The sequence below is a fragment of the Drosophila navojoa genome, chromosome 2 (assembly GCF_054131105.1).
Source record: "Drosophila navojoa isolate 15081-1374.11 chromosome 2, UAZ_NAV_1.0, whole genome shotgun sequence".
NCBI classification, from domain to species: domain Eukaryota; kingdom Metazoa; phylum Arthropoda; class Insecta; order Diptera; family Drosophilidae; genus Drosophila; species Drosophila navojoa.
This window is the reverse complement of record NC_142890.1, coordinates 12238776-12260822: the sequence shown is the minus strand read 5'-3', so window position 1 is coordinate 12260822 and position 22047 is coordinate 12238776. Positions and strand designations below refer to the sequence as shown.

General features: G+C 40.5%; 9 protein-coding genes across 10 annotated transcripts in view; 3 read left to right on the top strand and 6 right to left on the bottom strand.

Annotated features, from left to right (window-relative positions):
• Positions 1 to 141: 141 nt before the first annotated feature.
• LOC108659943 (uncharacterized) lies at positions 142 to 1518 on the bottom strand. Its single transcript, XM_089256214.1, has 3 exons — positions 1350 to 1518; positions 872 to 1294; positions 142 to 817 (listed from the first exon to the last, which is right to left on the bottom strand). Exons 1-3 carry the CDS (start codon positions 1382 to 1384, stop codon positions 289 to 291), a joined length of 987 nt encoding a protein of 328 aa, XP_089112340.1. The 5' UTR covers positions 1385 to 1518; the 3' UTR covers positions 142 to 288.
• Positions 1519 to 1619: 101 nt separating this feature from the next.
• Positions 1620 to 5690, bottom strand: LOC108659941 (uncharacterized). The gene is made up of 7 exons (XM_018113122.3): positions 4398 to 5690; positions 3677 to 4335; positions 3423 to 3605; positions 2783 to 3361; positions 2197 to 2712; positions 1970 to 2140; positions 1620 to 1902 (listed from the first exon to the last, which is right to left on the bottom strand). The coding sequence occupies exons 1-7, from the start codon at positions 5613 to 5615 to the stop codon at positions 1752 to 1754; spliced, it is 3477 nt and encodes a 1158-aa protein (XP_017968611.1). The 5' UTR covers positions 5616 to 5690; the 3' UTR covers positions 1620 to 1751.
• Positions 5691 to 5849: 159 nt separating this feature from the next.
• On the bottom strand, positions 5850 to 8047 carry LOC108659942 (pyruvate kinase-like). The gene is made up of 2 exons (XM_018113123.3): positions 7833 to 8047; positions 5850 to 7775 (listed from the first exon to the last, which is right to left on the bottom strand). Exons 1-2 carry the CDS (start codon positions 7941 to 7943, stop codon positions 5976 to 5978), a joined length of 1911 nt encoding a protein of 636 aa, XP_017968612.1. The 5' UTR covers positions 7944 to 8047; the 3' UTR covers positions 5850 to 5975.
• A 366-nt stretch (positions 8048 to 8413) lies between these two features.
• On the bottom strand, positions 8414 to 12714 carry LOC108660015 (pyruvate kinase). Of its 2 annotated transcripts, none has more exons than XM_018113223.3 (4): positions 12547 to 12714; positions 8994 to 10389; positions 8778 to 8934; positions 8414 to 8714 (listed from the first exon to the last, which is right to left on the bottom strand). In XM_018113223.3, exons 2-4 carry the CDS (start codon positions 10366 to 10368, stop codon positions 8702 to 8704), a joined length of 1545 nt encoding a protein of 514 aa, XP_017968712.1. In that variant the 5' UTR covers positions 10369 to 10389; positions 12547 to 12714; the 3' UTR covers positions 8414 to 8701. The 2 variants fall into 2 exon arrangements, with proteins under 2 accessions (XP_017968712.1, XP_017968711.1); XM_018113222.3 differs by lacking the exon at positions 12547 to 12714 and adding an exon at positions 10879 to 11140.
• Veneno (veneno) lies at positions 12587 to 14991 on the bottom strand. Its single transcript, XM_018113659.3, has 5 exons — positions 14805 to 14991; positions 13702 to 14742; positions 13455 to 13633; positions 13187 to 13389; positions 12587 to 13127 (listed from the first exon to the last, which is right to left on the bottom strand). The coding sequence occupies exons 1-5, from the start codon at positions 14916 to 14918 to the stop codon at positions 12973 to 12975; spliced, it is 1692 nt and encodes a 563-aa protein (XP_017969148.2). The 5' UTR covers positions 14919 to 14991; the 3' UTR covers positions 12587 to 12972.
• A 669-nt stretch (positions 14992 to 15660) lies between these two features.
• LOC149092141 (putative OPA3-like protein CG13603) lies at positions 15661 to 16445 on the top strand. The gene is made up of 3 exons (XM_089256219.1): positions 15661 to 15871; positions 15933 to 16101; positions 16166 to 16445. The coding sequence occupies exons 1-3, from the start codon at positions 15736 to 15738 to the stop codon at positions 16326 to 16328; spliced, it is 468 nt and encodes a 155-aa protein (XP_089112345.1). The 5' UTR covers positions 15661 to 15735; the 3' UTR covers positions 16329 to 16445.
• A 596-nt stretch (positions 16446 to 17041) lies between these two features.
• Positions 17042 to 18275, top strand: LOC108660016 (putative OPA3-like protein CG13603). The gene is made up of 3 exons (XM_018113224.3): positions 17042 to 17285; positions 17351 to 17662; positions 17734 to 18275. The coding sequence occupies exons 1-3, from the start codon at positions 17144 to 17146 to the stop codon at positions 18033 to 18035; spliced, it is 756 nt and encodes a 251-aa protein (XP_017968713.1). The 5' UTR covers positions 17042 to 17143; the 3' UTR covers positions 18036 to 18275.
• On the bottom strand, positions 18210 to 20226 carry Ndc1 (Nuclear division cycle 1). The gene is made up of 2 exons (XM_018113221.3): positions 19679 to 20226; positions 18210 to 19618 (listed from the first exon to the last, which is right to left on the bottom strand). The coding sequence occupies exons 1-2, from the start codon at positions 20071 to 20073 to the stop codon at positions 18289 to 18291; spliced, it is 1725 nt and encodes a 574-aa protein (XP_017968710.1). The 5' UTR covers positions 20074 to 20226; the 3' UTR covers positions 18210 to 18288.
• A 145-nt stretch (positions 20227 to 20371) lies between these two features.
• The window catches only part of sba (six-banded), a 30531-nt gene continuing 28855 nt past the window's right edge, over positions 20372 to 22047 (top strand). Inside the window, exons 1-2 of the mRNA XM_089256204.1 lie at positions 20372 to 20829; positions 21529 to 21841. The gene's annotated coding sequence lies outside the window, so the exon portion shown is untranslated. The remainder of the gene's footprint in view (positions 20830 to 21528; positions 21842 to 22047) is intronic.

The following is a 22047-nucleotide window of genomic DNA, read 5'->3' as shown; positions in this document are numbered from 1 at the left end:
TGTAGGTTCGCTAAGTAGTGTGGTAGGAGGTGTGTTGCCAAACGATTTTTATTATGTATATTTGTATACAATTTGGCGACACCGGCTAATAGTGATGTGTCATGCCAAAATACTATATATCGATACATTTTTCACGTTACATACGATGAATCGATTCTTTTATTTCAAAATACAGGTATGGGATTAGCCACTTATATCCAATTAAAACTATTTACAATTTTTTTTTTTTTACAAATTAGATCTAGTTCTCCTATAATTATATTTGCATCATAAGTCCGGCTTTCTATTTTATGTCATAGATCTAAAACAATTAGCTATGCGTTGGTCTCCATTGGTCTCCTGAGCCATAAGGGGACCATTGTTTACCATTGGTGTAATTGGCATCTCTATACCAGTGGGATCTCCTTGTTCATCATTATCTCTTAATCCACGCAGCTCGAGTTCACAAATGAGCTGCGATACTCTCATTTTTGCTTCCGCGATGAGTTTTGGAGAAAGCGCTTTAACGCTGGAGCTCACACTTTCGAAGAACAGATCAACATGATTTTTCTCTCTTAATGGTGGGTGCGGTAATTGAACTCCAATCAGGTCTCGAAATGATTCCATTAGCTCGTTCTTGTCCTGCTGGATTTGCATCAATAGTTTCAGTCCTTCTTTATTAGATGAAGCGTTAGCGTTGCGATTTGGGACCGATTTAATAATTGGTGGTTCCGGTTTTGCGCTATTTGCTGTCATGAGAGCTGCTTGCGTATTGACAATCGGTGTTACTTGGAGCAGTTCCTGTGCGGGCTCTTCAATTACCTCGAAGTTATGGGTGCTGCCATTAAACATTACTTCAAATACTGCCTGCTATAAGGAAAATATTTATTACCTCTCTTCGACGACCCCATTAGGTGTAATTTGTGTAATTGGCTCCATCTCTAAAAGATCATTTTCCTGTACTGTGCTCACTGGCTCCTGTTTCACCTCCTTAAGGGCGCGCTTTCGCTGGTGGTAGTATTTGCTACGTTCTTGGCGTACACTTAACTCCTTTCTCACAGCACCTTCTCCCTTGGTCACCAGTGACTCCAAATTTCTTTTATGTTTCGTTGTACGTTCATGTCTCACCAAATGACAACGATTGCAATCCAAACGACATTGGCAAGCCCGGCAGAATGGTTTGTTAGGATCATCAGCGGATCGCCTAAGCCATGGCTCAAAAAGGTTAAGCCATTTTTCACAAAACTTTTGGCTGTATTTCTGTTTCCCACATCCAGTTTTCACTTTACCTTTTTCTTTGATTTTTGCATCTTTCCTAAATGTACTTTAATGCTTTTACTTGGGGACTTATTATGCTTAACAGTGCTTACCAGTCAGAATCAGAAGTATTTTCGGAGAAACTCATCTTATTTACGATTTGCCCCTTAGTTTTCTTGTTTTGTTATTTGTTTATTTATTCGCGAACGGAATCGATACATTTGTCGACAATTTTATTTCATCGATAAGCTGATACTTTTTTGTTATCGATTTAATGCAGGTGCACTAACTCAACCAATTGAAATTCGCTTTTATATTTTAAAAATAAATTAACATAATTTGCACTTAAAACCGCCAAGAAATTAACTAACCAAAATTGTGAATATAGTAAAAAACAAATATGTTTATTGGTATTTCTTTTTTTCATAAATGTGATTTAAAATTATTTTAAAGCGAATTTGGGGTATATTGAAAACATTTCTTAAATCTCAGATCCTTAATGGATGTATACAGTTTTACTTTTTGATATGCTGCTTGCAGTATTCCCAAATAAACAAAGAGCCAGTCACATGCACATTTAAGGAACGCACCACACCAAATTGTGGTATTTCTACAGCAAAATCTAATAATGCTATCAGATCAACTGGTATCCCGTGCTTCTCATGCCTATAACAAATAATAAGAATTAATAATTAATATTTAAACAATATCGAACGTTTCTAAATTAAATTACCCCAACAGTAGAATACACTTTTCAGGAAATTTAAAATCTGTGAAGTTAGTGCTGTGTGCTGTTTGTTCTGCTCCCACAATTTTGTATCCCTGCGATTGTTTTTCAATCAAATAGCTGGCCAGTGACGCGGGCTTGACTTCAGCGATATTAAGGGTCTTCTCAGCGGTCATGCTGAAATCAAACAGAGACAATTCAACATGCAATTCATTTTAGAAATAGTTACATACCTTAAATTAGTGAAGTCACTTTTGAGCGCAAAAGATTTAGCGCCCAAAACTAGGGTTTTGACACCCAATACCTCACAGGTGCGCGCTAATCCACCAAGATTGGGTAACTTATCTATGAGAGATGCAACCACTATGAGCTCCTGCTCATTCAATTGCTCTGAACTTTGCTCTAAGTCATTGTCTGTATAAATATCGTTAATAGGATTAATTTTTCGCTGAACATTTAAATTAGCCGCCTTGACTAGAACTTCCGGCATAATTGGGGTTGGATTCCTTCTCGCTTTCAATGCAGTTCGCGTCCCTTCTACCTTCGCTCTAAGCGCCTCATCAGTGATCATAGGCTTTTTATATTCATCAAATGGCGTATTTGTCATGTACAAAATAATATCAGCATTTGAATAATTTGAGCTTATTTCCGGTAGTAAGAGACGGGTTTCATTGTTCAACTCGTGCAACTTTGAGCCCAGAGTCGTTTCAATGCTAGCCTTTATTGTATTGAGAATAGGCCATTCCATACTACAAACAGTTAAGAAATTAATTTGATATAAAAATATATAATATAGTAAAAAATTATAATGAAAATTACCTGTTTGATTCGCACTTTACTGCAAGCTTATGCAAAACGAGCTGAGCGAAGAGTCGGGTTTGATAGTGCGCTCCCATTGTGTGCGGCAACAGCAAGTTTACAATGCATTGTAATTGTGTCAACTCAAGGACTTTCCAATTCAAAAAGCAATATATATGGGCAATGGAAATAATTGATACCTGCTGACTAGGTTTGAGCGTTGCCATTGATTGCATTCGATCCATCAACTCTTTGATGTCAGGAAGTAGCTGAGCAACAAGGCATTCATACATATAGCTAATGTTTAGCTGATCATTCAGCGATAGCACAGCGTTCCACATCTCAGCGGACCATTTGATTCCGTCCTTCAATATTAAAAGTGCTCTAGCAATGCGTATTTTGATTCTATGCTCTTTACAATTTTCATAGTAACGCGGTTTCTTCACGTTCAACTCCTTGTTAATATCCTGGAGTTCACTGCAGATGGCATTTACTATATCCGGCTTAGGTTTCTGCTTGAGGAAATATATGGATCTGGTACGCAGATCAACATCGTCGAATGGATTATTGCTAAGGCTGTCGATATATGCCAATTCAATGCTGTGTAGAAAACAATATATATATATTTTTAACTTTTTAATTTGTTATTCAGTGTAATTACCGAGCGTCTCCGGTGGTTATCTCGCCATTTAGGATACTTTCAAGAATCAAGGAATTGGGAATCGCGTTGGTTAAAATATACCACGATATGAGACCATTGCGATTATTAACTGTATCTCTTACAAGTTTCGTATTTTCATCATCACTTAAAAACTTTATCGCATAGCTTACAACGCTCGCAGCTCTGCAAAAATACATTAATTTATTAAATATAGAAACGGATAGTAATATTAAGATTTCATTATTTTTACTTACACTCCATCACAGTTGGGATGCTTATTCGACAGGTTTATCACGGTGGAAAGCACGTTTGCTTCGTCTTCGATTCTTGTGTCGCTAAACTCCAATAATTGGGTTAAGTGAGCCAACGTTGCTTTTGTGCCACTTTCTAGAAGATCACAAGGCTGTAAATGCAGCTCCTTTAATTGACTCCAGTTCTCGAGGTTAGCCCGCACAAAGCAATCAACGCAGTGCTCCAGCACAAACGACTTTTCATCTTTGGTTTGACAGCTCAGACGTTGCAACATATGTTGCTGCAGTTCCTCAAGATTTGCACTCTTCTCAAACATTTCAGTATCGATATTATATTGAGTTCTATAATAATGCAAACATGTCTGCTGTTGCTCAGGCTCCATGTCATTCATGTTGAAGATTGGAAAGAAGCGCCACCAACCGTGCTGAGAGCTAGGCAATGTACGTAATTGTTTTAAAAGTTCATCAATGAATATCATAATGCCATCCTTAAAGATAATTTCACCGCAACGTTTGTTGAAACGAGGGATCTCTTCGCTGAAGTTCTCGCAATGTTGTATCTTTGCTTTCAAACGTATATGGTCATAAAAATTATCGCTCACATTAAAAAGCGTCTCAATGAAGATCAGATAATCGCCCAGAGTCAAGCTGCTAATAGACGTCTATAATAATGTAAATAAAATTAATTAATAATATTTAATGTATGCGGAAAGCGGAAATTTACCTCGAGGAGATTGAACACAAGTTCATTAGCTTTTTGTCGCAACGTTGCATTGGTTAATGCGCGAACTCGTGAGCTGAGCTGCAGGAGCACTTTTTTGTTAATGAGAACAGCTTTAATGGGCTGCAATTTGCTCAGCCAAAAGTGGAGTGGAACGGAGTGCCAGGGCACTGTGGCCAGTGCTTCCAGAAACTCTTGTGCCTGTGTCTCGTCCGACATGAAGAGCTTCATATTTATCTCTGGCAAAAAGTAGCTTTCGACATTGTACAACTGTGTTCTGTTTGTGGCTGCTAGGAATTCAGGTAGCAGCTTGTATCGACACAATTTAGACACGTCAAACCGGTTAAAGAAAAATTCCAATGTCCAGCGCAACACCAATATGTTGTTGTCCTGCAATAGCCGGACATATAGAATGCGTAGCCAAATTAGCCAATTATCCTCCTGATTGCTCTCCGCAATACGGGGCAGCAACGTGCTCAGGGTGGGCAGCACTAAATGCGATTGGTGCTCTTCCAGGGTCTCCATTATGACAATGTAGGACGACCACTGTTGCTCATCGCATTTAAGAGAGTCAAGCACACGTGTGCTCCGTCCAGCAGTGCTAGCAGTGGGTTCCTCTCGTAATATCATGAGAAGTTTCCTCATGAGAAAGTGTGCTGATCTACGTTGCTCGCGAGCTTCTGATTGCAGCAGGTCCTGTATGACAGCGTGCAGCTCAGATGAACAGGCACACTCATCACCCATTTCACGTAGGAAATCATCAAAGAGCTGCACCAGGATTTGGGCGGCATGTGGCTGACGTTCGCTACTAAGGCTTAGAGACCAAAGTTGACGTAGCAGGAATTTGCCATCGACGCGGGGAAACTTGCGGGCATGAATTTGCACACATATGAGCAAATTGGCTACAAGCTGACGATGCAGACCATGTGGAATTCCGTCATCGTCGCCCTCGGCGATGACAACCGAAATGAGTTTGTGAAATACCTTTGAGCCAAACTTTACATTCCACCTGTTGTTGCTTTGCAGCAAGTTGTATATGCACTGCAGTACGCGCTTAAGGGCTACTTCATTGTACTTATGCAGATCAATTAAATCATATAGCAGCTCATCCAGTTCGGCAATCTCACCCAACAAATTTTGGTTTTGAATATATGTTTCGACTGCCTGTACGACCGCGTTCGTTCCTGTTGTACTTGTCGCTTTTCTTGGAGGCAGAGACATTTTTAATTAGTTGCCGTTTTTATCCAATCAACAAATATTGTTAGTCATTCCTCTATTGTTGTTATTTCACAAGTCCACTTTTGATTTGTTTACCCATCGATAAGCGTAGGACACCATCGATTAATAAATTAAGTTGCAATATCTATCGATAAAATTTATTATCAGTCTGGCAGCACTATAATAACGTGCAAATAATTTTTTAAAACTATGAGAGGAAAAAGCCATTAGATAGGATGCGAGGTCTACCATAACATAACATGTGTTATTAGTTTATTGACAATATTAGACGTAAAAATATACATTCTTGGGTATGCAATCAAAAATATTATTAGCTTTAAGAACTAATATTGTTCTCCACATCTACTTGCATGATTTGTCTTCGTTTTCTTTCTTAACCTTAGCGCAAATTCGCATGCACTTTGTTACTATTGGGTCATCCGAATCACATTCATCTTCGTTTTTCTGTTCTTTCGATTGTTTTTCGCACTTATCCACTCCCTCTGTCGGTTTGTGGCAACTTTTTTTCTTTTCATTTTTCGTTTGTTGAACGGGCTTCGCTTTCGCATCTGGAGCTTCACTGGATTTGGAATCCTGACGGTTTTTTTTTGTATACAAGAGGCGAAATGTTATTCTCTCTGCCTCTAAGGCATTTACAATCATAAGTGTCATTGGTTTCTCTGGATCCACGATTTTCATCCTGGCCATATACTCTAAGCCAATATTTAGAATAGTCGTAAAATCTTTGCAACCATTAGTCATTACCTCTGGAACGATCGGATAGATTCCGCGATAAATAGTCGCTTGTCGTGCTACCCTTGGTATACCGGTGAGAAAAACAATAGGACATCTGGGTCGAAATTGACTAATTAAATTGGGCACAACCGGGCATGGACTCGCCACAACTATGGCAGTGGCTTGACCTAAGGAAGCTATCTCACTGATCCCAGCCGTAATCGCCGAAATGTTGTCGGACGAGGATGATTTCATGTAGGTCTTAATCTCATTCTGTAATCGTTCATACCATAGAACATTTTCCACCTTTGCACAAATTTTCGCCATGCATTTGACACACTCCACCGGGTATTTGCCCTTGGCCGTCTCACCAGACAGCATTACACAATCGGCGCCATCAAATATGGCATTGGCAACATCCGAGGCTTCGGCACGCGATGGCCGTGGCTTACTCGTCATGGAATCCAGCATCTGGGTGGCGCATATGACGGGTTTGCCAGCCATGTTGCATTTGGCTATTATGGACTTTTGGGCCAGTACAACTTCTTCGGTAAGGATCTCGATACCAAGATCACCGCGAGCCACCATGATCCCATCGGAGGCCTCAATTATATCATCAATATTATGCATGCCCTGTTGATTCTCAATCTTTGATATGATTTGAATGTGCTTGCCCTTTGGTCCCAGCACTGCACGAATTTCACTGAGGGCTTTGGCGTCACGTATGAACGATGCAAAGATCATGTCCACACCATGCTCCACACCGAACTGTAAGTCCTTTTTGTCCTTTTCCGAAACAGATGGCAAATCAACTGGAATACCAGGAAGATTCACACCCTTATGGGATCCCAACTTTCCGCCATTGACAATCTCGCACATAACTTCTGACTCAGTCGCCTCCGTAACACGTAACGCGATCTGTCCATCATCGACAAATATTAAGTTTCCTTTCTTGACAATCTTTGGCAACTGTTTATAGTCTACGTATATAGTATCTTTGCTGCCGTTGGACTCCAAATCTTTGTTGGTGGATAACTTGATTTTATCGCCTTGCTTTAGATCCACTTCTGCAGTATCGCTGCCCGATATTAGACCCGTACGTATTTCTGGTCCCTTGGTATCCAATGCAATAGCCACGGGCTTGTATACTCCAACCTGTGTCGCATAGCACTCGACGGCCTTCCTGGCCTCTTGTATTGTGTTGCAATGGTAATCGTATGTGCCATGCGAGAAGTTTAATCGGACAACTCGCATTCCGGCCTCGATTAGCTTGACTAACACGTCCGCCTTGTTGGATGCAGGTCCAATCGTGCAAATGATGCCGCTTAACGCATAACTCAATGTGGGTGAATTAAAACGCAGCCGAGATTGATAGTCCAATTGCGAGGAGAAAGGCCCTCGGTCCAGAACTACCTCAGCTGTCTTATCCTACAAGTATAGCCCTTTATACCAAGCAATATTATATTAGTCACTGTAGACGCTTACACATTCCAACTTGGCACTGGTGGAGTAATTAGCAGAATCAAGTTGTACCCGTGGCAAAAAGATCTGCAGGGGCGCAGACACTCGGGTTGTGAGTCGTGTAAATAATGTCATCAATCTGCGAAGCTTTTACTGAATAAATCTTAATTTTGGCATATGAAATTTTGAAAAAAAAAGTTTATTTGATTTTGATCAAATGGTAAACTACATAACAAAAAAAAATCCAACAAATAAAAGGCAAAGGCAAATCAATATCAATAATATAAATATGCCTCTGTTCAATTTATCTTTAAGTATTCCACATATCTATACAAAAAAAGTAAACAACGGCATATGTACTATGTAAGCCTCTAAATTAAAAAGTGAATAAGAACCAATCAATATCAGTTAACGCAAGCCAATTAACCGGCAATAAAGGTTAGAGTAGACACAAATATTATTTTGGCTAACAGTTTTATCGATTTTATTTCAATAGTTAATTCAATTCAATTACTTGGGGTACAATCTTAGAAGGTCACGGCTTCAGCACTTGGACTAGCAGTAATTCGAATTCGTACATTTCACTAGTGGAAATCGAGGTAGCATTATGTATACATATAGTTTTTATTAATCTTTGTTACTATAAAGAACTCTATATTTAACAATGATAAATTATATTTGTATGCTTGTATTTGTGTGTATGTGTGAAGGAATGGCTCCATGGAGACATTCAGTGGCGCTCTGACAGCAGATAAATATATCCAATCTCGTTATCCAATAATCCATATATATTTGTTGAGAATTTTCAATAAATTAACTTGGTTAATAACAGTAATTGATGCACGCGCACAGCGCTTAAAACACGGGCGCAGTGCCAGCCACTGATAACAGGCTTATTCGACAGTGCTGCAAGAGGGATGGGGCGTAAGTTAAGGCAATCTCGGAGTTTTCAGTCAGCAGTCTACTTACACAATACGAATGGTGTTGGTGAAGCCGGAGCCCTGCTTCCAGCCAGTGACAATGACCACAGAGTCGCCAGCCTTGATGAAGCCGTTCTTCTTGCCCACCTGCAAGCCGAACTGGACACGCACATCAACATCCTTTAGCCAGTCGTTGAGGGCAGGCTCTGTAAAATTGATTGTGCAATGAGATTAATAAATCCAAACTGAGCTACGAGACACCTACCCTTGTAGATAAGTGGCACCAAGCCACGGTACAGATGTGCCTGACGAGCAGTTTGCGCGAAACGCGTGACGGCAATGATGGGGCAACGTGGGCGATACTTGCTCACCAGGAAAGCGGACTTGCCGCTGGTGGTGATCACCACAATGGCGGCTGCCTTGGCCTTGTTGGCTGCCTCGACAGCGGCAATGGCCGCCGCATGAGCAGCATCCAGAGTGGTTGCGGAGGCTGCGCGCACCAAATCCGCAAATAGATTCTGGTGCCACAGGGCAGCCTCGGCCTCCTTGCACGTCTTGGCCATGGTCAACACACACTCCAGTGGGTAGTCACCCTTGGCTGTCTCACCAGACAACATGACACAGTCAGCGCCATCGAGGACAGCGTTGGCCACGTCCGAGATTTCGGCGCGAGTGGGACGTGGTTTCTTCACCATGGACTCCAACATCTGAGTAGCGCAAATAACGGGCTTGCCAGCCTTGTTGCAACGTGCGATCATTGCCTTTTGGGCCAGGAACACCTTCTCGGCGGGTATCTCGATGCCAAGATCACCACGAGCGACCATGATACCGTCACCGGCCTCAATGATCTCGTCCAGATTGTGCATGCCCTGCTGGTTCTCAATCTTAGAGATGATCTTGATGTTCTTACCCTTCTCGCCCAAAACTTTGCGGATTTCGGTCAGAGCGGCAGCATTGCGAATGAACGATGCAAAGATCATGTCCACATCCTGCTCTACACCGAACTGCAAGTCAGACTTGTCCTTCTCGGACACAGCTGGCAAGTCGACGGGCACGCCGGGCAGATTGACACCCTTGCGGGAGCCAAGAGCGCCACCGTTCTCCACCTCGCAAGTCACCGTGTCCCCGGAGACCTCGCGCACAACCAGCGAGATGAGTCCATCGTCGACAAACACGCGATTGCCCGGCTTCACCACGTTGACAATGTTCACATAGTCCACATAGACTATCTCCAGAGAGCCCTTCTCTAGGAATTCCTTGTTGGTGGTCAGCTTAATGGTCTCGCCCTTCTTCAGCTCAATCTCAGCAGTGCCACTGCCGCCGATGAGCCCAGTACGGATCTCAGGACCCTTGGTGTCCAGGGCGATAGCAACTGGGTGCTCGTATCCCAGCTTGGCCGAATAGTTCTTAACAGCCTGTCGCACATTGGCAACCGTCTCAGCATGGTATTCGTGCGAGCCATGAGAGAAGTTCATGCGCGCCACATTCATGCCAGTGGCGATCATCTTCTCCAGCATCTCGACACTGCGCGATGCGGGTCCGATGGTGCACACAATACCCGACAGACGCACATGGGGCACAGGCGAGTCGAACTGCAGGCGGCACATATGCTCCAATTGGCTCTCAGCTCCGGCAGCCATGTTTTGTGGTACTTCGTTTGCCTGCAATAAAAATGAAGCGGACATCAAATACAATTTCGAATAATCAACATAATTATCGTTGTCAATGAGGTGAATAATAAACTTCTGCTAACTTTGGCGGTTTATGGTTCGTTATATCGATATTCGCCTACCGACACGCAAATAGAGAGCGACACAGAGCGAGCAAGAGCGGGCATCGCACGCATGAGAGAGCGCCAGCTAGCGCGAGTGGGAGTGGAGGTGCCACAGACGCAATACGAGAGAATGACAGACGGAAGAGATTTTATGCATCGGCAACGGTGCGGCGCTGCATCTGTGAAGGTCACAACTTTTGCATTTGCTATAAGCCAAAAAAAAAAAATTAAAACAGTTGCATAATAATATAGCCACAAAACTGTGGGAATAACTGCTTTAATTTACTTTTAAGCTGATAGCCATATCTTTATGGATATATATACATATGAGTTTAAACTGTTCTGCGGATTCTGTACACTGTGGGGGCCTTCTTACCTTCAGCTTCGGTGCCTCATCATAAATTGTTACGTTAACCATTTTGTTGCCTACTAGATTGACAGTGTATAAACCACGATAATTATATTTAGAATGCTGCCCAATACGGATACGGATGACACGCACAAAACAGATACTGACGATGCGTTGTATGGCAAAAATGATTGCGTTCAAAACCTAAGCGCAATGGGTTTTTCACACAATGGCATAAAACGTTCGACTGGCCGAGTCTGGGTGGAAAATTTTTGGCAAAAGCATTCAGAATGTCGGTAATGCACAATGAGCGCACAACCACGAGACTCTGGTGAAAATGCCAAACGAACGCTTCTCCCGCCGAGCCGAGAGAGCACGGCGCCGCCAGTGGTGCAAACAGGCGAACGGCAAACGACAAAAGGCAACAGGCCACCCCTAAAAAGCCGCCCAAGCACAATAACGAGCGGCATTTCGCAAAAGTTTATCTCTCGAAAAAAGCTCGATATTTAGCTGTCAGACTAGCGGTGCCAAGCACGAAGCTCAGTCAGCTGGCCATATGTATGTCTGGGCGCAATAATACTTGTGATCGCGTGAGAATGTAAACAAAAAACTGATCGTCAGCTGTTCGAAGCCGAAAATAAACACATATTAAAAGTATACAAATAAAAGCAATAAACAATTTCAAATTATCAGCTGGCGTATACGGAAAACCCCGCCGCCGACACTGTCACTGTTGCTGCTGACCTTGAATTGAACGGAATAATATAATCTCCATACCGCAGAGCACGCATGCTCTTTATCAATCTATCTCACTCCCACCTCCCACATGATGCGATTGCGTGGAAGGTGCCAGCTGCGGGGGTGCTTGACGCGTGACACGCACACCACTAGCAGAGCTTTTGTTATGAGCGCTTTAACGAAGCAAAGCAACAACAACAACAGATTAAAGAAAAAAGTTCTCTGTTAGTGAAAGTGCTTTTATCAATTTCCAAAAGGCTATTGGACTCTGCCCTTGAACCTACTTTCGAAGGACATAGACACAATAAATTAAGTTACAAGCATGCTAACTACGCCCTTTTAAGAGTCGACAAGCAATCAAATTGAAGTAATTGAAATGAATTAAAGCCGGCAAATTTTAATCAGCGTTTAATTACTCATCGCCGTGTCGTGGGATTTCGTATTTTTTTCACACATTTCCTCATACACATGTATGTATGTATATGTAAATACATAAGTATGTATGTTGTTTGCTGTGTATATATTAAAGTGATAAAGGTACTCAATTTGTGGTTAAAAGCAAAATAATTGACATTTGGTGATTATTATTGCATTTTCCAATGGCGTGTTTGTTCTATACGTTTGCAAGAATGTATGAGTGCTCCACTGTGCTTTTGTATGGAATGACTTCTATTTCACCTTTACATATTTTTTACCCGCGCATCAGCCGGTCACACAAACGAACATGTCAGTGTGTGTGTGTGTGTTGCTAAGTCAGTGAATGTATGTATGGATCAGTTAATTTTCATAATACGGCGAAAGCGTTTGCATCATTGGCAAAGCAAAGCTTAATTTGGCAAAACTACCTTTTCAGTAGGCATTATTTTATCGCTCTTATGTACATATTTATTTATTTATGAGGTCACTTTATTAGTAATAGTAATAAAAATAATGCAATAGTCAGTTTTAATACCTTACCTTTTTTAAATGTTGAAAATAACGTTAAGGGATAGATGTATTCCTTCTCCTGTTTCGGAATTAATTTATTTTAAATGCACAGGCTGTGTATACACCGTCACCAAAATACGAGCTGCGAGTTGGGGGCGATCTGTTTTGCGACTAAGAACTTTTTTCGATATGCCGCAATAAGAAGTTTAGTGGTTTAAGTAAATGAATATCGAAATACAAATTTTAATCGATACATATAACGATATCTATTTTCGTTACAGCAATCGATATTTTTTCAAAATTTGCATAATTACCAACATTTTATTTTTTTATTACAATATTTATTGAGCACACATATATTAAACGTATGTAAATATATATATAAACTTCGTTATTCCATATTTCAAAATAACACAAAGCTATTGTATTTTGAATACAGCGCAGGTTGATGTAGCTTTAAGGTATTTTGTTAAGTGCATCGATTAAAGCGTTGCATTTGATCATTGCCATATCCTGTAAATAGTTTACAGCATCTACGTGCAACACCTTATGCATTTGCAACTTTTCCTGTAAAAAGGTCATCTGAGCATTTGATGGCCGATGAGGAAATCCTGAAATATATTCGTTGATTTAACATTAAATATGATTATAGCAAGTAAAAATAAACAACCTTCTATGAGGCAAACGCTTGTATGGCATGGCATATTCAAGTCTGGTGGATAGCGTCGAATGTCCTGTTCTGTTACAGTGGATACATTGGTAAACTCAACATACATAACGTCGTATGTATGGGTAGGCTGATTAGTTTTAATATCCATTACCTTGGCACGATACCAAGCACCTTCAAATTTGGCAATAACATATTCCCTGAGTCTAAAAATAAAAAATGTATTAAGTATTACAACGATTGATTGACTCTTTAATTAATATTTACTTACATAGGTTTGTATGGCTGCGTGTCCTTGATTTGTGACAAGCGAAATTGCAAATCGGAGAAATGACGTGCATATTTACTTTCAAAGCCGCCAATAATACCCCTTGATACATTTGAGTTGTCCACAATGAAAATATCGACCCCATCTGGCGAATTGATGGCGATGCGACGCGTTTCGAAGGGCTATAAAGATCGTAAACAATTTTTCAGGAATTATCTGTATAAACGAAGAACATTTTTAATTTACATACCGGAATTAATAAAGGTTCAGTATTAGATTTAGCAATGACTGTGCTTGGCTTTTGATCATCTGCTTCATTTGTTTTGATATCCGTGGGTATATTGCTTATAGTTTTAATATTTTCTGCAGCTTCACGTGTGGCATTTTCGTTTTTGGTAGTGTCAAGAATTACAGGCGGAATCGTATTTAAATCTATATTAACATTAGATGGAATGTTTTCTTTGGCTTTTTGATGTTGATCTGATGATTCCTTATCTAACCCCAGTAAGCTGCGTAATTTATTATTTTCTTCATCATCGGCAACTGGTATTTGTGCCTTGATTGAATTCACTTCTTTTTTGTTTATTAATTGATCAGGTTTGTTTGTCGGTATTTGTTCCTTAATTATATTCACTTCTTTTTTGTTTATTGATTCATCAGGTTTTTTTGTCGGTATTTGTTCCTTACTTATATTCACTTCTTTTTTGTTTATTAATTCATCAGGTTTGTTTGTCGGTTGTGTTTTCAATTCAGACTCGACTTTAGGTGGATCATCTTGCACTGAGATATCTGGCGTAGAAGCACCCATTTTGGACTTAAAGGTTAAATCGTTGTGTGCATCTGATTTGGCAGACACTAATTTTTTCTCAGGTGGAATTGCCTGACCAGGCAGATGCAATTTTGTACAATATTCAATGATTTGTACATTCAATGATTTGCCTGTATCTACATGCATTAAATCTATGTGCCTTTTATCGCCATACTGTATTATAAATCTGTTATTCTCGAAATTGGAAATGAACTTGACAACATCATGGCTCATTGGTACGTTTGGAACGCCCTTTAGCGGAAGCTCTACGATACTGCAAGGCAGTTGCATTATTTCGTTGCTTATCTCATGAATTTCAACGCAACCCATTGCCTTGACAAAGCCCAAGTCTAAATATTGAAGGCGCACACATGAGCCAGGAATTATTTTAACACGATAGAATTGATCTTGATACTTGGCTAGGCCGTATGAAAAGATCCTCGGATTATGTATTTTGTTCATCTCTTTCCCCAACAAATTAACCTAAAAAATGTATATATTACAATAAAATGTATTCTATATAAGTATATAAAGTACACACAAACCTTTCGGCAAATTTCAGAATGTGCCTTCTCAGCATGTTCGCTGGCGACGCGCAAAAAACAACGATTCACAGATCGAAAGCCAGTAATATAAATAATGTCTCCACTCTGAGGCATAGCCACACAAGGCGGAAGACCATTTATTTTCGTGTTCGTTTTCTTTGAAGTGTTGTAATTTGAGCCATTGTTGCTGTTGTTGTTGCTGTATTTGTTTCTGCTGCTACTGCTGCTGCCTGCAGAGTTTACTGATTCGTCTGCTTTAAATGCCTTATCGTATTCGCATCCGCTTTTTGTAGTTGCACTGAGAGGAGCTGCTTCATGTTGATTTTTGTCTAGCTTAGCTTTTTGTTCGTTGACATTGTCAGCAGTGACGGTACTGTCGCAAACTTGTTGAATTTGTAGCTGTGATGGCATTTTCATAATACCAAAGGCTGAGCATTCAAAGGGATGCACCAGGGCGGGTATTGAGAAACATATATATCTATGACGTTGCCAGTCATTAAGCTGACAATTTCTTGAGCAATAAAAATCACCACAACGATGGCAAACTACACGGGTTTTTGTGCCACAGACCACACAGCATCCGCTGATTACTGGCTTTATGACCTCAAGGCTATCCATCCCGAACAACGTGGTTTTCACACTAATTTACACTTTTCAAATTCCCCAACATTCGTATATGATTTTCGATGTAAGAAAAAAATAAGAATACATCGATATTTTATATAATATTTGCTATCGATTTAAATATTGTAATTGCAATATTCATCGATGTAACGAATTATTATTTTAAACCTTATTTGTACTGGAATACTGAATACATTTTTAAATATTTTTATTCACAATTTGAAACGTTTTCAAACGGATTTGTTTTGTTGTTTTGGGTTTTTAATCATAATGATAGAAATTATAGATTAAATTGTAATGTTTAATAATGGCTCACTTTCCTCTCTTAAAACTAAGCATGTTAGCCCTAAAACAAATTAGTAAGCCAGTAGTCAAAAGCATTAAAGACACCGCTAAAACCAATGAGCCATTGCGTAAATATTTAGTCGTCCCAACAGCACAAAGTAAGAAGTTTCTTATATCGTAGCTCAAAGTTTACGATATTGTATTATATACGATCTGTAGCCTATCATTGGATTGGGGTAAGAACGAAAATGCGAATACTTGGCATGAGCCAACCAAAATATATACCGCCCTTAAACAACGCACTGGCAATCCAAACCGGAAGTGAATTAGTGGGTGAACTGCTCATATTTATAATTGCTGTCAGCTTACTATTATTAGAGTTCTCACGGTAGGTGTGTGCACATTTTTTTATTTTGTAATTTATAAAAGAAAAAGTTTGTTATTTATTAAAGGCAAGCGCGTAACGAAGCATTGAAGAACAGCAAACATCAGGCAGAGAAGGTAAAGTTGAAAAATGAGTTGGAAACTTTGAATGATCGGGTTTTGCATCAAGCACGCGAAATAATAAATCTTAAAGCACAGCTCGTGGAATTCATGGATCTTCATGAAAGCTAACAAAAATTGTTTAAAGTTGTATATTAAATCAAATAATTTTCGGTTTTCTGTCAAACAATATGCTTCTACACTTTTCATTTTTAATTTTTTTACTCTAATAAATTTTGGTTATCGAAATGGTCCCTGCATATCCTGTTGGAAAAATTGCAGTACTTGGGATTAAGCAGATCGCCACTCCATTCAGCAAAATTTTAAAGACTTTTGCCCAAAACAATTCGATATTTAAAAAGTATATTTGTGCTCCGGCTGGTCAAATAATCTATTGGATCGAGACCAGATCAAAAATGCGCATGCTAAGACTACCTCAACCCAAACGTGTTCCTAAGCTCTCGGAAGACATGGCTATCAGCTTGGGAGCAAACCTTTTAAGTGAAGTTTTTACAATGGGCTTAGGCTTACTACTGATATACATCGAATCTTCACGGAAAGCAAAAAAGGATAAGATGAAGAATGACTTACATAAGGAGAATCAAGAGAAGCTAAGAATAGAAATAGAAACATTGAATAATCTGCTCGATTGGCAGAAAAACCAAATATATTTAATACGTGAGCAATTAAATGATTATGAAGGAAATAGTATCTAAGACAAAAATCACTAGTATTTTTTTGTAGATTCATTGTTTTTATTCGCCATTCAAAACTTTAAATCGCAAAATATTGCATGTTTCTTAAATATCGATTACCCCTATCGTGTATCGTCTCGTGTAACCCACTCAACACGCCACTTAAAAAAACAGCTGTGTTCCTCGATCGCCAGCCCTGGTTTGCCTATAGTTTTCTGTGCCGAGATTTTGTAATATAAATTAATATAAGAGATGGTTATTGGAGTATTTCCAGCCGCCAAACTCGGCGTGCTGGCAATTAAACAAATCAGCAAGCCTATTGCAAATGTTATAAAGTCCAATGCAAAGTCAAGTCCATTCTTTAGGAAATACATATGCATGCCGCCGGCACAGTGTAAGCCAAATACATTCTTATGACATAAAGGTGATTAATGCCGCTCAACTATCGTTCGCTTACAGTTTACAATTGGGTGGAGGTAAAAACCAAGATGTGGGCACTGAATCTTGGGCGGCCAGTCACGGTGCCGCCATTGAATGAAGCCATGGCCATTGAGCTGGGTGCCAATCTGCTTGGAGAGTTTATTATCTTTGCCATTGGCGCCGGTTTGCTGATATTTGAGTATTCCCGGCAAGCGATAAAAGAGAACAAAAAGAATGAGGCTCTTCAATTGGAGAAGATGCAGCTGACGAACACGCTGACTGAAATGAACTTTCGCCTGGAGCGTCAAGATGCACAAATAAGAGAAATGACCCGTGTTCTGGCGGACCTAGGTACGTGACTATATATATGAATATATATTTTTACATAATAGCTTTACTACAAAAATATTTGATCTAATTAGATTCACGCAGCATTTTTAAGTGGCACAAAGAACCGTTACAGGAGTATGTGCCCTTCGATCCGAGTACGCCAGATCAGAGCGCCAGCGCCAGATATCCTAAAACTTATTTGGGTTCATACGATCCCGAGGGCGGCATGACATTCCGTGCGCTCAACTATCTACAAACACAGATCTTTATCGATGGTCGGAATCGAAAGGGAAAGCAAGCACTGCAGCAAATGGATGAGGTAGCTGAAAAACTCGAAAGATCATTTGGCGAGACGGTAAACAATGCTGCGTTGCCCGTGAAATTACTACAATGACCAAATCTGAACAAGGATCAGGATTTGGCACTACTCATGTATGCACTGACACTGATGGAGCAATAGATCGCATACAAAATGCCACACCAAATCGATAAACTGCTTGATTTAAAAAAAAAAATTAATTGTTAAATCTACTTATATACTATATATAGATAGGTTAAAAGTCAAGTGTAAATGTAAATGTATTTATTAATTTTTATTGTTACTGAAGAACAAACTATGAGAGATGTTTAACAAGATGTTTAACTTCCTATCCTTGATAAACGAACGTCTGTAGTTGGCGCAGCTCTTCGCCTGTTGAGGTCAGATCACCAAGGTATTTATAGAACGATATGCAAATGTTGTAGAGACTACGACGGACGGCATACCGTAAGTGATTGTAGTTGTTGGTGTTTGTGCGAAAGTTGGGTATGCCGTTGGCCAGTCTGTCCACATCACATTTGAGGCGATGCAAGGCCTTGATAATAGCCGGCAAATCATCCTGCACAATGCCATAATTATCCTCCTTAATGGATGCGACGCATATCTGAGCCAGCGCCTGAGTCAACCAAATCACGGGCAGTGCATTCCCTAGGAGGAATTCAGTTTTGGCACCTTCCGGTTCGTAGAAGAAATACACGATGCCAGGAATACGATGTAGCGCTTGCTGCAATAACTCCTCCAACTTTGTCGACGTGCGCTCACACCAATTGGGCACACGGCGTATGCTATCCGTGCCCTTAGTATCCCAATCCCTGCTGGGAGCTTCAGCATGTTGTGGTGCAACAACAGGTCGAATGCCATGCAATTGATTGTATTGCCGTAGCAGCAGCTTCTCTGCTAGAAGCGCGCTGCTCGTATCGCTGTAAATTGGCTGATCCACGTTGCTCTTCCGCATCGAATTACTAAGCTCATCGGTAAAGCTGCCCACGATGCTGAGGCATTGGTCGCAGAGTGCGCGCCAGTTAGCTGGGCGATTACCCGGCTCAGTAAGCTGGAAGATTTCACTACGCACTGACGAAGTCTGGCGTTGTGCTTCCTGATACAAGAAATTAGCAGCCAAGCACTGTACCACATATACATTGAAGACTCCCAGGCCGGCCACAATGGTGAGCTCCTGTTCACCGGGAGCGGAAGGGCGATGGCGTGCAACAGTCATTGGAAGAGACTCCGAGAGCATTGCGGCATAAAAGCAACGCATTAGATGCATATTGCTAACTATCTGAGCGCCCAGCAACCAGGCATAGAATAGCAAGCGTCCATTGGTGATCACGTCCACAATCCCAAGTAGCCTGTCGTCCGTGTCCACGTTGAGTACAATACTAAGTCGATACCTTAGAAATGTACCGAATAGCCAAAATACAATTATATAGCAAATAGTCGGCATTACTGAACTCATTGGCGCCTTCAGCAGCGTAGCATAGAGCAATTCGCGTAGCTTCTCTGAGCGCGACTGCTCAACAAAGTCGAAATTAATGGAAACTTCTGCCTGCATGTACTCGATGACAAAGTAATAGGCGCCTGCGCAGAGGCCCATACCCAGCAAAAAGATGTGGTAAGAGTTCACACAGTTCTGGCCATATGCCTTGAAGATAAAGTGACTGTAAAGGTAATCGAATAGTAGAATAGTAACTATAATTATGTATATAAATACAACATACCGGTAATCCGTGTGTAGATACCCGGTGTATAGCCACGCTGTTAGATAGCCTACAATCACATGAGCGAGCAGGAATAGAAGTTTTTGCGGACCATTGTGCAGCAGCCACTGATAGCGTGTTGGCCAATAGCGACGCTCGGCTAGATGTTGATGGGAGAGCGTCATTCCATAGAATACAATAGCGCCTAGTAGTGGTATGCAGGCGAACCATGTGTAAAAGCTGCATACCAAACGCAATGAACTCATAATCCAATTCAAGGGATGAAATAATTCAAAATTAATTAACAACAGAAATACGGTTAGCAATAGGAATTGTACGCCCACGCTGAGTAATACGGCGCGCACGCAACGGCCAAACAGCAGCAGTTTGCAAGTATTTAGAGCCGCATCGGACATTGTTGCGGCCTTTTAACAACACCACTTTTAAGTAATTGTATCTTATCAAATTGAAGTTTAGGATTTGAGAAACGTCGAATTCCAGAAGTCGCCGGCACCGCGCGCTTTGTTGTTACCTGTTCTGTGTTGCAATGCTTAAGTAATCGATATAGAAATCGACTTGGTTACGAAATTTAAAACGTAGCATACGTAACGTAAGCGCAAAATGAGCAACGTAACAAACGTCTTTATCGATAGTATGGGCAGGGATAGTTACGATTGTAATAATACAATAAACATCGATATAGATATATTGACAACTTACACATCACTAGTTTCTACTAGTGAATGGAATTTTGGTCAGTCGAAAAATTCCAAAAACAAATGCGCGCACACGCAAAAGTAAAATAATTAGCATAATTTTGATTCGTAAGTGGCTGTGAAAAAAATCAAAGCTTATGTTTTAATATGAGAGCATTTTTCACATTAAGGTAAAAAAAAAACAAATTATAAAAAAAAATCCATAGTTATTGAGTAAAATATTTCGTGTGCGCGTACGAGAGTCGAGTGTTGAATCGTCGTTCGCTCGGTTGTCAATGTTGCGTGAATAAAGCTAACGAATGAAATCGTTGTAATTAATTCCCATTTAATTGCTGTTTTTGCATAATAAAGCTAAATCAACGTTTAGTCAAAATGATGTTAAAATGCTCTAAGCTACCAGTTAAATAAATTAAAGCACTGTAATAAATTTGTGTATTTAGGTGTGTGTTTGTGCTAGTAAGTGCAGCAGCTGCCAAAAAAAGCGCATGTGAAATGCAGATAAGCATTTGAGGTCACTCGACGTATTACAATTTAGTGTACGCGCGCGCGTGTGAGTGTGTGTATGTGTATTTGTATGTGTACGCTTGTTTCCCTTGGCTGTATTCTTATTATGATCATTAGAGCAGAACCGGAGGGCAGGTGGTGTCCACACATGAGCAGACAGACATACAGACAGACTGAGTTACGCATTAATTATATACACACATGTAAATTTACATACAGATGCATAACATAGCTATGCAGGAATTCGTGGTACATAAATATATTTATGTATGTACACACATATGCACACGCACACACATGCATGAATGCTATTAAAAAGTGACAACACAAGAACAACAAGAGTCGCGTCTGGCAAATTGTTCTGCTTTGCGCGCATAATAAGTATTTAGGCAGAACAATTTTTTTCATAAAACAAAACGTTTCGTTGGGCTGAGATGAGCTGAGCGTCGTGTTCACTCTGCTCTCGCTCCTCGATACTCCGCCGCTTGTCTCCCCCGCCTGCTTACTCTTTAGCCATTGTCGTTGTCGTTGTTGTTGTTCTTGTCTACTGGCGACTGCGACTGCGACCGCGACGTTGGCGGCTGCTTCATGCTCCATTCACCTACTTTTACGCGTTGCGCGCTCTTTGCTCTCTGTTTCTGTTTCTGGCAGCGAGCGACGTTCGTTTTCTGAATTCCAAATGAAGTCATGAGCAGCAGATTGTATGAAAACCAACAGCAACAGCAACAACAACACAGCGAAGTCAACAGCTAAACAACAATACAAAAGTCGTCGCGTTATTACAACAAGAAAAGCCGTAAAAAAAAGTGAAATTAAGTGCTTAAAAACGCGAGACAGCAACAACAACACAACAACAGCAGCAGCAGCAGCAGTAGCAAAATGACATGGTCGCGTCTCGTTTACACAATAACTCAAATTAATTGAATATGTTGGCAAATGAGCAAAACGAAAATTACGTTAAAAGGTGAGTAACAACATCCGAAGATGGCATTCAAGCACAAGCTTGACAAATTGTGCACTTGTGTTGGTATTGATGTATATGTATGTATGATTTGTATGAGTGTGTGTGTGTGTGTTTTTGCATGTTAATGTGTAGTCAGTGTTGTTCGGAAAGTAAACATAAATACATACGTACGAATATTTCCAGGCGTCAGCCACTTTAAAATCATA

Bases quoted from the DNA above. Each gene is read 5' to 3' on its own strand.
- LOC108659942 (XM_018113123.3), bottom strand. From the start codon at position 7,943: ATGACATTATTTACACGACTCACAACCCGAGTGTCTGCGCCCCTGCAG. The intron at 7,776-7,832 runs GTAAGCGTCTAC...CTATACTTGTAG, and splicing joins CCAGTGCCAAGTTGGAATGT to GATAAGACAGCTGAGGTAGT.
- LOC149092141 (XM_089256219.1), top strand. From the start codon at position 15,736: ATGGCTCACTTTCCTCTCTTAAAACTAAGCATGTTAGCCCTAAAACAA. The intron at 15,872-15,932 runs GTAAGAAGTTTC...TACGATCTGTAG, and splicing joins AGTCGTCCCAACAGCACAAA to CCTATCATTGGATTGGGGTA. The intron at 16,102-16,165 runs GTAGGTGTGTGC...TATTTATTAAAG, and splicing joins CTATTATTAGAGTTCTCACG to GCAAGCGCGTAACGAAGCAT.
- Ndc1 (XM_018113221.3), bottom strand. From the start codon at position 20,073: ATGTCCGATGCGGCTCTAAATACTTGCAAACTGCTGCTGTTTGGCCGT. The intron at 19,619-19,678 runs GTATGTTGTATT...TTACCTTTACAG, and splicing joins TATCTACACACGGATTACCG to TCACTTTATCTTCAAGGCAT.
- LOC108659943 (XM_089256214.1), bottom strand. From the start codon at position 1,384: ATGAGTTTCTCCGAAAATACTTCTGATTCTGACTG. The intron at 1,295-1,349 runs GTAAGCACTGTT...AAGTACATTTAG, and splicing joins AATACTTCTGATTCTGACTG to GAAAGATGCAAAAATCAAAG. The intron at 818-871 runs GTAATAAATATT...GTTTAATGGCAG, and splicing joins AATGGGGTCGTCGAAGAGAG to CACCCATAACTTCGAGGTAA.
- LOC108659941 (XM_018113122.3), bottom strand. From the start codon at position 5,615: ATGTCTCTGCCTCCAAGAAAAGCGACAAGTACAACAGGAACGAACGCG. The intron at 4,336-4,397 runs GTAAATTTCCGC...ACATTATTATAG, and splicing joins TTGTGTTCAATCTCCTCGAG to ACGTCTATTAGCAGCTTGAC. The intron at 2,713-2,782 runs GTAATTTTCATT...AACTGTTTGTAG, and splicing joins GTAAAGTGCGAATCAAACAG to TATGGAATGGCCTATTCTCA.
- LOC108660016 (XM_018113224.3), top strand. From the start codon at position 17,144: ATGGTTATTGGAGTATTTCCAGCCGCCAAACTCGGCGTGCTGGCAATT. The intron at 17,286-17,350 runs GTAAGCCAAATA...GTTCGCTTACAG, and splicing joins ATGCATGCCGCCGGCACAGT to TTTACAATTGGGTGGAGGTA. The intron at 17,663-17,733 runs GTACGTGACTAT...TGATCTAATTAG, and splicing joins CCGTGTTCTGGCGGACCTAG to ATTCACGCAGCATTTTTAAG.
- LOC108660015 (XM_018113222.3), bottom strand. From the start codon at position 10,920: ATGGTTAACGTAACAATTTATGATGAGGCACCGAAGCTGAAG. The intron at 10,390-10,878 runs GTAAGAAGGCCC...TTTTTATTGCAG, and splicing joins ATGAGGCACCGAAGCTGAAG to GCAAACGAAGTACCACAAAA. The intron at 8,935-8,993 runs GTAGGTGTCTCG...TCAATTTTACAG, and splicing joins GGTGCCACTTATCTACAAGG to AGCCTGCCCTCAACGACTGG.
- Veneno (XM_018113659.3), bottom strand. From the start codon at position 14,918: ATGCCTCAGAGTGGAGACATTATTTATATTACTGGCTTTCGATCTGTG. The intron at 13,634-13,701 runs GTATGTAAATTA...CGATCTTTATAG, and splicing joins CTGAACCTTTATTAATTCCG to CCCTTCGAAACGCGTCGCAT. The intron at 13,390-13,454 runs GTAAGTAAATAT...TTTTATTTTTAG, and splicing joins ACGCAGCCATACAAACCTAT to ACTCAGGGAATATGTTATTG.